General features: G+C 37.5%; 1 protein-coding gene across 1 annotated transcript in view; it reads left to right on the top strand.

Moving 5' to 3' along the window:
- The first annotated feature begins 129 nt into the window (after positions 1 to 129).
- The window catches only part of tube1 (tubulin, epsilon 1), a 31445-nt gene continuing 20409 nt past the window's right edge, over positions 130 to 11165 (top strand). Inside the window, exons 1-6 of the mRNA XM_067983818.1 lie at positions 130 to 249; positions 2657 to 2730; positions 6643 to 6695; positions 7036 to 7096; positions 7490 to 7605; positions 10699 to 10820. Of these exons, the coding sequence (XP_067839919.1) occupies positions 225 to 249; positions 2657 to 2730; positions 6643 to 6695; positions 7036 to 7096; positions 7490 to 7605; positions 10699 to 10820 (451 nt within the window). The 5' untranslated portion in view covers positions 130 to 224. The remainder of the gene's footprint in view (positions 250 to 2656; positions 2731 to 6642; positions 6696 to 7035; positions 7097 to 7489; positions 7606 to 10698; positions 10821 to 11165) is intronic.

Here is an 11165-nt window from a genome sequence, read left to right as displayed (position 1 = left end):
CCCCCCCCGCCCCCCAGCGGGCGCGCGGCGGGGCAGCGGCTTCCCGTTTCCATGGGAACGTGACGTCAGACGCAAGTGACGTCTCCTCCAGGAAACGGCGCGCGAAACTCACAACCGGCGGTAAAAAGAAACCCGGGGAACCATAGCAACGGGCCAGACTGAAGCAACGATAGAGAGTGAGTGAGTGAGTGAGTGGGGACAGTTGGATTTATCGTCTGCTCGCCATGACTCAGTCTGTGGTAGTCCAAGGTAAGTACTTGAACTATCTTAATGTAGGACTTTTAGGTGTCTGAATTTTGTTAAAGGGGCATTTTTTAAATTGCCATTTGCTGCAGCTGCCTTACTCAATATTGCCTGGGTCAGTGGAGTGACACTGGGGTATGAACCCAATGCCACTGCAACATTTCTACAAGTGCCCCCCCCCCTTCCCTGGGAATAGGACACGACTAAAACAGGACGAGTGACCCAGCAACTAAAAATGCATTAATGTATTAAATTTAATGGTGGGGATAGATATTTATCCCAGAGTGTTGAGCGAGACAAATTAGGAAATTTGCGAGGCACTGGTGATCATTATGAAGGAAATAATGGACATTGGGCAGGCACCAGTACATCGGAACCAGGCTAATGTGGTGCCCATATTCAAAAAGGGCGACAAGAACAGTAACAGGCAACTAATTCAATTCCATGTAAAATAATGGAATTAATTATCGAGAGTAAACTTGAGGATTATCTGTACAGCAATAACCTAATTAACAGCAGTCAATGTGGACTTAAAAGGGGAAGATCCTGCCTCCTTTAATTCTTTCAAGAAGTGACAATCCAAGCTGACTGTGGTAAACCCTACAAGATTGTGTACTTTGACTTCCTAAAGGTATTTTATAAAGTTTCACATGAAAGATTACCAATTAAGCTCAAAGCTTTGTGAATTCAGGGCAAAATTTGGTATAGATAAGAAATTAGCTGAAGGATAGAAAACAACGTATTGATTAGAGGGGTAATGGCATGGTGGGGGAGAAGTCCTGAGTAGGTTGTCCCAGGACTCAGCATAAGGATCACCGCTGTTTCTAATTTACATCAATGACTTGGCTTTAGAAACTCAATGCAAATTGGTCCAAAAAAAAGCTTAAAAAAAATTGTGTTGGCCAAGCAATGGCATATGAAATTTATTGCAGACAGATGTAAAGTATTGCTCATAGAAAGAAAAAATGGATGCCTAATGTGCTCTATGAATGGTGTTGAAATGGATATGGGTGAGTTTGAAAGAGACCTAGGGGTCTTAGTAGACTTAAATTCAACATGTCAAACCAATGCAGGGCAGTAATCAACAAAGCCAATAGAATGTTGAAGTACATAGTCTAAACAGTAGAAAACAAGTCAGAGGAAGTTGTGACCAAACTGTATAGTGCTTTGGTCAGACCACACATTAAGTATTGTGTCCAGTTCTGGTTGACAAGACCAAGTGACATTCAAGTGTTGGAAAGTGCAGAGAAGCGCCATGAGACTGATGCCTAGTGTCAGTTCTTAATTCTGTGAAAATACTACATCGACTTGGGATTTTCAATGTGGAAAAGAAGTGTGTGAGAGGTATGCTCTTCAAGAGGTATATAAGGTAGTAAATGATAGGAAAAGGTTAATCCGCAATACTACTATAAAATAAACAATGGGAGCAGGGCACAGGTTCAAACTAGTAAAAGGTAACTTTAGGACTTCTATTAGGTTGTTCTTTACACAGAGTCATACTGGCTGTATGAATTAAGATGCGCTGAATGGCCTTCCTCATCTGTAAGGATCTTGATTGTTTGTTTATAAAATAAACTTTGGCCTATGGTGCTGACTGGTCCTGGAAAGCTTCACTCAAACTGGTGGGCACCACGTGATCTCATTCCAAGGTCACCCGGATGCGCACTAGGGCTTGAAAAAGAGGCAAGCAGTTGGAGCACCCCTTCCCGATGATCTGATTTATCTTGGATCTTTGAATGACAGTTTTTGCAAGGTCGTGTAGTTGCCTTACTCCGATGATTCATATTACTTATCATTTCATTTCTAATAGATTGTTTCTTGTTAGTATAAGCGATTAACTTCTGAGCACACATTATGCATTATGTATGATCTACAAAATAATTAATAACATAAAGTATATTGCTATTTTTGTTTGCTATAGTTTGGGGGACTACACATAAATGTGACAAATGATGCAAAGTGAGCTTAACTGGTCTGGTTTCTGCATAATTTGCAAATGCTAAAACTCTTTCTAGTTTGGATCATGTTCTAGCACTTGCCAGTGTGAGTATCCAGAGGAGCTCTGAGTTTTGCCACCAGACTACTGAGTATGTGCAGCACTTGTGCTTTAAATGCACTTGCTAGCACATGTTCATAGTACTTGGATGGGTCTTGTAGAATCTGAGTCATATTGTATTACAACTTTGGTCAATTTTATGCTGCAACCAATGTAATATAGACATAAAATTCATTTAATAGTATGTTACTTGCTATCTTAAAATAAGTCTAGGGAACCAGCTGATTATTTCTCTTTCTCTTTCCCCCCCCCCTTCCCGAATAACTCCTATAAGTATAGATTATCATGGGAATCAAAAAAGTATATATTGCAGTTATGTTTTTGCAAACAGAAATTTTACGTTTTCACTCTTTTTAGTTGGCCAGTGTGGCAATCAGGTTGGCTGCAGATTTTGGGACTTGGTTTTGCGGGAACATGCCAATGTGAATAAGGTAAATACACATGAATACTTATGATTTACTATGTGGGGAAATGGAAATAGGCTTACACATCACTTTGGTGAGGGATTAGAGGATACCTGGAGTCCATGGGACTGTATTCCAATGTGTGATGATGACTTTGAGAGGAGGGAGAAAATATTAGCAAACAGTACTGTATATTCAAAGTAAAGATAGGGCTTAGAACTACTGTTGTAGTTTTATGCTTTGTTATTGGTTCTCTATCTCCAACTGCTTTGCATGGATTGGTGATTTTTTAAGTGCTCTCATCCATTCAGTGGAATTTTGATGTGTACAATGTAGGCTAAAACTATTATCAGATTTATCTACAAGTAAGATACTCACTAAAGTAGAAACTAGCAGTGCAAATGCTTAAAAACAACAGATTTAAACTCTTGTGGATAGATTCAATGTATTCTTCAGACTTATTCCTTATACAGTTCAATACAGCAAGACTTTGAGGACACCAATTCTTGTAGACCTAATGAGTTGTTTGTATGGGGAAAAATTGATGATTCTGTCTGCTGCATAGAGTTCATCTGCCACCTATAGGTGCAAAAACTGAACTAAAAAATTACAGAAATAGCTACCAAGTATATTTACCCATCAATAGATCTCTCAATAGAGAACTATAAATCAAGTCCATTCAAAATACAAATGGTGAATAAAATAACATGACAAGTTGCCATTGATTCTTTGCATACCTAGCTAATGCTCTAGCCACATTTAATTTTATTAGGATAGGATGAAATTCCTGCATCCTGGCTATTTTTATAGATCAAAGGCCCTTGTCTGCATTTAATAGTCACCTTGTTATTTATAGAAATCAAGAACAATATCAGAGTATTTTGGCTACCTCAGATACCAAGACCAAGGATCAATTTATAAATTACAGCTACTTGAAGCTAATCTTGAAGTTATAGTAGTCTCAATAAAGAAAATCACATCAACAACAAAAGTATTTTTTCTGGATGAGGCATGACTGAGCTCTGCTATTGTCATGTTGAATTTGATTAAAATTGTAATGCAAAATGTATGTTAGCTGAATAAATTATTTACAGCAAAATCTGCAGCACTCTGAAAGTTTTTCTGTACAAGTCTACCTTTTGTGACTTAAGTCACATTGAAAAAACTGGGTTAGACGGACTGCACAGGTAGAGGATGGTGAAGTTCAGGAATGATCGCACATGTTCGCTTTGGCTAAGTTTTCTTGGTAGGACAAAAGTGAGAAATGTAAATGGAAAAGTGATCACCAAAACATAAAGCAGGGAAGGACAGTTTTTTAAAAATGTAATTTTTTTTCAAATAACACAAGTATGCATTTGCATTGGGTACCCAAGATCGGCCCCGAGGGCAAAGAAATGGAGAATAAAGGACAGAGAAAAAGTGATTCCCAGATTTGGAAAGAAACAGTAGTGTAGGAATGTGGAATGTCTTAAGAGGAAAGCTGTAGACTGCAGGAAGATATCAATGGACTGGTCAGGTGGGCAGAAATGTGGCAAATGGAATTCAATCCGGAGAAGTGTGAGGTAATGCATTTGGGGAGGGTAAACAAGGCAAGGGAATACACAATAAATGGGAGGATACTGAGGTGTAGAGGAAGAGAGGGTCCTTGGAGTGCATGTCCACAGATCCCTGAAGGTAGCAGGACAGGTAGATGAGGTGGTCAAGAAGGTATACGGGATACTTTCCCTTATTAGCTGAGGCATAGAACATAAGAGCAGAGAGGTTAGGCCACAGCTTGAGCACTACATACAGTTCTGGTCACCACATTACAGGAAAGATGTGATTGCACTAGAGAGAGTACAGAAAAGATTTAAGAGGAAGTTGCCGGGACTGGAGAATTTTAGTTATGAGAAAAGATTGGACAGGCTGGGTTTGTTTTCTTTGGAACAGAGGAGGCTGAGGGGAGATTTAATTGAAGTGTATAAAATTGAGTGGCCTAGATAGAGTGGACAGGAAGGACCTATTTCCCTTAGCAGAGAGGTCAATAACCAGGAGGCATAGATTTAAAGTAATTGGTAGAAAGATTAGAGGGGAGCTGAAGAAAACTTCTTTCACCCAGAGGGTGGTAAGGGTCTAGAACTCGCTGAAAGGATGGTAGAGGCAGAAACCTTCATCACACTTAAAAAAAAAAAAGTACTTGGATGTGCACATGAAGTGCCATAACCTACAAGGCTATGGGCCAAGTGCTGGAAAGTGGGATTAAGCTTGTGTTTTTCGACTGCACAGACACGATGGGCCAGATGGCCTCCTTCTGTGCCATAAATTTTTCTATGTTTCTATGTTTTCTATGTTTCTATGAGCCAAATGTATGGGTAACTTTCATGATTTCTGGGGAATTTTAAATTTTTATGGGTTTATCTTGCATGAATATAGCTAAATATTCAGCAGAGAGAGAACTTAAAAAAAATAGCAGCTGGAGCCACTTTGAGAAAATGTAATCACTAATGTGATTGTTGAAATTGCAGTCTTTCAAATGGTTGCTTTCTGTGGCAACTGTGCTGATCTGTGAATTAATACACTGAAGTTGCTTATTTGAGCTAGAGAAAAAAAATGACAATTGATTTTTCTGCTACAAGCAGACCTAATGTGTGATGTTTGATACACAAGGCTTTTAATTTCATAGTTTTGTTTATTCAAGTGGCAAGTATGGGATACTCGCTTTCAAAATTTTAAATGTCAATATTATTTTCACTTTTATTTGTTCATAGGATGTGGGTGTCGTTGGTAAGGTCAGCATTTATTGCCCACCCCTAATTGCCCTTGAGAAGGTGGTGATGAGCCGCTGTCTTGAACCGCTGCAATCCGTGTGGTGAAGGTTCTCCCACAGTGCTGTTAGATAGGGAGTTCTAGGATTTTGACCCAGCGACGATGAAGGAGCAGCAATATATTTCTAAGTTGGGATGGTGTGTGACTTGGAGGGGAACGTGCAGGTGGTGTTGTTCCCTGTGCCTGCTGCCCTTGTTCTTCTAGGTGGTAGAGGTCGCGGGTTTGGGAGGTGCTGGCGAGTTGCTGCAGTGCATCCTGTGGATGGTACACACTGCAGCCACTGTGCGCCGGTGGTGAAGGGAGTGAATGTTTAGGGTGGTGGATGGGGTACCAATCAAGCGGGCTGCTTTGTCCTGGACGGTGTCAAACTTCTCGAGTGTTGTTAGAGCTGCACTCATCCAGGCAAGTGGAGAGTATTCCATCACATTCCTGACTTTTGCCTTGTAGATGGTGGAAAGGCTTTGGGGAGTCTGGAGGTGAGTCACTCTCCACAGAATACCCAGCCTCTGACCTGCCCTTGTAGCCACAGTATTTATGTGGCTGGTCCAGTTCAGTTTCTGGTCAATGGTGACCCTCCTGGATGTTGATGGTGGGGGATTCGGCGATGGTAATGCCATTGAATGTCATGGGGTGGTGGTTAGACTCTCTCTTGTTGGAGACAAGTACTGCTTAGTACTAAATGAAATTGCATCGTTGAGGGCTCTGTGATTTAGATTTAGGACTGGAAAAGATGCAGTTTTGTAGTGAACACTACTAGAAGCATACAGCAGCCTAAGTGTCATGGTTTTGAGTCCCTACATGGCATGATTTGGTAGGTTGTAATTAGTAAAAGAAAATGGTGACATGCTCCACTCCCCTTTAAGAGTTTTCAACAAAATAAGCAGCATATTCTTCCTGATGATTCTACCTGTACCTTAGCGCAAATGCTAATTTATAGATCATGGTTTGTTTGCTGTTTCCGCTATTTAGAAGAAAGAGTTGGTTAGATTTTACCAATAGATGGGTTGGATTTTGCTGTCAGTATCATTGTGAAATGGCCTATGACTACTTTTTAAATTTTTTTTGCTTTTGTCCTACTTAGTTTAAATAGTGAAGTTCATGAAGAAAATGGATTAATTGTGTTTTTTTATTTAGAAAGGGATCTATGATGAAGCACTCAGTAACTTCTTTAGAAATGTGGATACAAGGTAAGCAGTATCAATTTGCATAGAGCAGTTAAAAGTTAAAATTGAAAATATTGCAAAGTCCACAACTGCAACCACAAGTATCTAATAATATTTCCAAACATTTTGTTGCCTTGGTACAAGGGAATGTTTGAAAAATCATTGGTCGATACCATTTGAAGTTTAGTGACAATGGTGTGGTAAAAAGATAATCACAAATGCTGGAAATTAAACTGTTTTTCAGGCAGTGAAAGGGAATAGATTTGCAGTTTTGTTATTGTGATGTCATTTTTATAGAATAATTTATTATCCCAAAAACAATTACCTATTTTTATGTTTCCATTATTTTACACTTGTTTTACAGGTCTGTTGCTGGAGATGGTATAAATCATCCCAGAGGAATAATTCGATCTCTCAAAGCTCGGGTAAATTCTTCGCATACATAAATAGGGTACATTTATAACTAATTTAATTTAGGAATGAAGTAATTACTGCCTATTAGACTACAAAGCTTTCTTGTATTATGTCCAAGATTGTTGGAGAAGAATTTTCTTAGATGTAGGATTAATTTTGTGCAGAAATACTGCTACAATCATGAGAAGGATGGAATGAACAAACAGTTATAGACATTCTGCTAATAATTCTATTTAGTATTGGTAGTAGTTTTTGTTTTGCAATTTAAACTTTACCATGTCCATTTGTCATTGTTCAATGTAATCTAAATTTAAGATTTTTTGACCTATTCAGATCATAGTTAGATCTGACTGAATTGCTTTGTGGAAGTAGAATTCCTTGTAAGTATTCTTTTTTTCTTCTAGGCAGTACTCATTGATATGGAAGAAGGTGTCGTTAATGAATTACTTCAGGGTCCTCTCAGAGATGTTTTTGACAGTAAACAACTTATTACAGATGTATCTGGTTCTGGTAACAATTGGTAAGAAAAGACATGCATAATGTACAAAAAGATCAAGGATAAATAAAGGCTATTTGGCCCATCAAAGCTTATTCCTCTATTCTGTAACTCAACCAGCCTAGCATCTAACTATATTTTGCATGCTCCTAATCTTTTTGACTGTACTATTTGCCTGGTAAATGATTTTACCACCCTTTTGAGTTAGGATTTTTTTTGAATATCTATTACATTTATTTTTTTACTTATCTAAATTTATGTCTTTTTGTCCTTTTGGCTTGACCTATCTTGAAATAATAATCTGGATTAATTTTATCTGTATATTTAATATTTTTTATATACTTTAATGAGAACCCCTCCTCATTTCTCTAGACAGTAACATTGTCTAATCTTTCCTTGTAGCTCATTGTCTTTATACACTGATTCATTTTTGTTGCTTTTCTCTACATCCTCTCTATTGCATGTATATCCCATTTGATATATGGTGACCAAAATTGTACATAGTAATTCTAAATGTGGTCTAAGCTGTACTTTATAAAGCCTCAGCATAACATCTATAAACTTTTCTGACTATGTATACCAAAAATTATTTGCTTTTTTAAATTGCTTCTCACATTGTCTCAACGTTGAAACTGTAGTCCACTGTTGCTCCCAGATCCCTGTCTAAGCTTACCAATGCTAATTTTTCTTTCACGTTTGTGCTCAGGCAGCAAAATGTTGGGGCTATATTTCATTATTTTGATATAATACACTGTCTATTTGATTTATTTCTTTTCCCTTTGTCTTTGAACTTTTTCAAAATGTTTTTTTTGTTTGATCAGGAGGTGTTTCAGTGTCTTAAAGAAAACAAATTGCTATCAGCAGCTCAGTATAACAGGCTATTACCTTTTTGTCACAGGGTTGACAAACATTTTTCTTGTATTTAATGTTGACTTCAACATTTAATGGTCAAATACTTTATAAACAGTTTTGCTGTTGGTGATGAAGGAACAGGACTCGAATGGTGCTACAGATAAGGGAGGCAGCAGAGAAGTCATGAGGAAACCTATGCATTGTATTTGCTCTTCATAGATGACAAGAAATAAATCAAAGATTACAGATTTGCAATCTTCTTAAAATATCTGGGAGTCTAAATTATTCTTTGAGTTGTTGGTCTAGGAACAGTATGCATTCAATTAGTCATCTTGACTTAAGTCACTGATCCAGATAGTCACAAGAAAAAATTATAGTGGCTATCGAAGCCACTGCATTTCTTTTCTTTTACGTTCCTTTGCCTATTTGTGATTTCCTTTTCTTTTGTCTTGTACATTTTGTGTTTACTATTTTTAAAAAAAATATCTCTTGGCACTAGTTGTCACCAAAAGAAAATCCTCCATTCTTGATTGATAGTAGCAGGAATTACAGCAATTATAGCATTATAACAAACCTCTTTAAAGATCCTTCAGTTGTATTTGAAGCTGGTTGGAATCAACACAGTGCAGGGTTGAAAGCTGTCACAATTTGATGTCACTCATACCCCTCTATTTGTTTGCCTTGTAATGTACTTCTACACTTCTGTTTTTTAAGAAAGTCCCTTCTACACTTCTGTCATTTAAGAGGGTGACACAGTACTTTGGTGCTCCAACATATTTTGCCACTGAGTGATTAAACGTGGGTTTATACTTAGGATTTTCCTCTTGATAAGTTTATGTGCTGCAGAGGTTTAGGAATGGGTTTTAAATTCGATTTACTGTTATAAATGAATTTTTCATTTGATCAATTCTGGTATTTATATGGAGAAAAACAAGTGAAGATGAGAAGTAAAATTCAATTACAAAATTTTAAGCGGCAAAATAGGAACCACAAAATGAACTATCGCACTTTAATTATATAATGTACCTTTGTTAAATTCAGCAAATACTTGAATCTAAAACAATATGCTTGATCAACAATACTGTGCATATGTTTAATTATCTATCAGTAAAATTAAAAGTTGTAGTTTTTATCTTGCTCCTGTGAAACTGCAATGTGCAGAGTGAACCAAGGAAGTTCACATCATGAGATAAACAGGGAGCAACGTGTTTACATGCATGTTCCAACAGACCTCTGCATGAAGAAATATCTCCTAACTTCACTCCAGATCCTGTTGCCAATTTTAAATTGATGACCTCCTTCCTCACTGACCAACTTCAAAACTTCCATTAAATCTCCTTTTAGCCTTTCTGCTCCAATGAAAATTGTCTGAAGTTTCTCCTCGTAACTATAGCTTCCCATCCCTCACATTATCCTGGTCAATCTATGCTGTGTGAACTCTTTAGTTTTAATGACCTTTTTATAATGGGGTGTCCAAAACTGCACACACTACTCTAATTGGTGTAATCAATGTTTTGTAAAAATCTTTCATTACTGCTTTAACCTTGTACTGTGCTGAATGCCCTTATTTATAAAACTCAAAATGCTTTTGACCTTTTTCAAGGCTTTTTCTACCTGCATGTGGCACTTTTTAGGGAATTATGTATATGAACTCCTCAGTCTCACTGTTTATCCACACTCTCCATTGAGTTTATAGCTCCCATTCCTTGTTCTACCTCTCACCTATCCAGATTGCAATTATGTAACTGAAAGACATTAGTACAACATTAGAAACTGTCAACCAAGACTTGATTAAAAGAAATTATTTTCCCACAGAATAATGGATATGCCTAACAGACCCCCAGTTAAAACCTAAGAAAAGTTAGGAATGTAAAGCTTTGAAGCTAATCCTTCTAATTAATGTTTTAGAAAAGAGTTGGGTAGGAATGGGGTTGATAGCTATAAAGATAATTACAGATCGAAGTAAGTGTGTGCATTATATTGATTCCTAAATTACTAGGAACGTGGAAACATCATGCCAAGAAAGGCAACTGATGTATACGGTAGGATCTACTGTTAAATAGAAATCCTGGAAGTTGCTTGCTTTATCTTTGGGATGTGCCTTTGAATTCTCTAGGTACAGTTCAATAGTAATGAAGTTCATCTAACACTTCAAAAATTAATTTTTAACTGAAGCCTGACTTAAAACTTAGAAAACAATTGTGTTTTGCTGATGTGCATAATTATAGCAGTTCATGTATACTTTCTGAATTTTTTTTTCCACAGGGCAGTGGGGCACAAACAATATGGTTGTCAGTACCGGGAACAAATTCTAGATAAACTCCGAAATACAGCTGAACACTGTGATTCTTTGCAGTGTTTTTTCTTAATTCACTCAATGGGTGGAGGTGAGTAAGATCTCGGCACAAAGCCTTTCCCAGCAAACTGCCTATTCCTTTTCTTAATTGATTATAGACTAGAACTAAATTAATTGAAGTTACTGAAGAAAACAAGTGGCTAGAGGTTAAAGTATTATGCTCTGGCTGTACAGTTGAATGAGTGTTTTTACCTACTACAACAAATATAAGCATCTAATGGGAACATAGGATCAGGAGTAGCCTCTTCCACCATTCAGTTAGATCATGGCTGATCTCTACCTCAACTTCCTATACCCGTCTTCGGTCCATATCCCTTGATATCCTTTCCCAGCAAAAATCCAACGATCCCAGTCTTGGAAGTACCAATTGATCCAG

This window comes from Heptranchias perlo, chromosome 5 (genome assembly GCF_035084215.1).
Source record: "Heptranchias perlo isolate sHepPer1 chromosome 5, sHepPer1.hap1, whole genome shotgun sequence".
NCBI lineage: Eukaryota > Metazoa > Chordata > Chondrichthyes > Hexanchiformes > Hexanchidae > Heptranchias > Heptranchias perlo.
The sequence above is the reverse complement of the archived record's forward strand: the minus strand, read 5'-3'. Positions and strand labels throughout refer to the sequence as shown.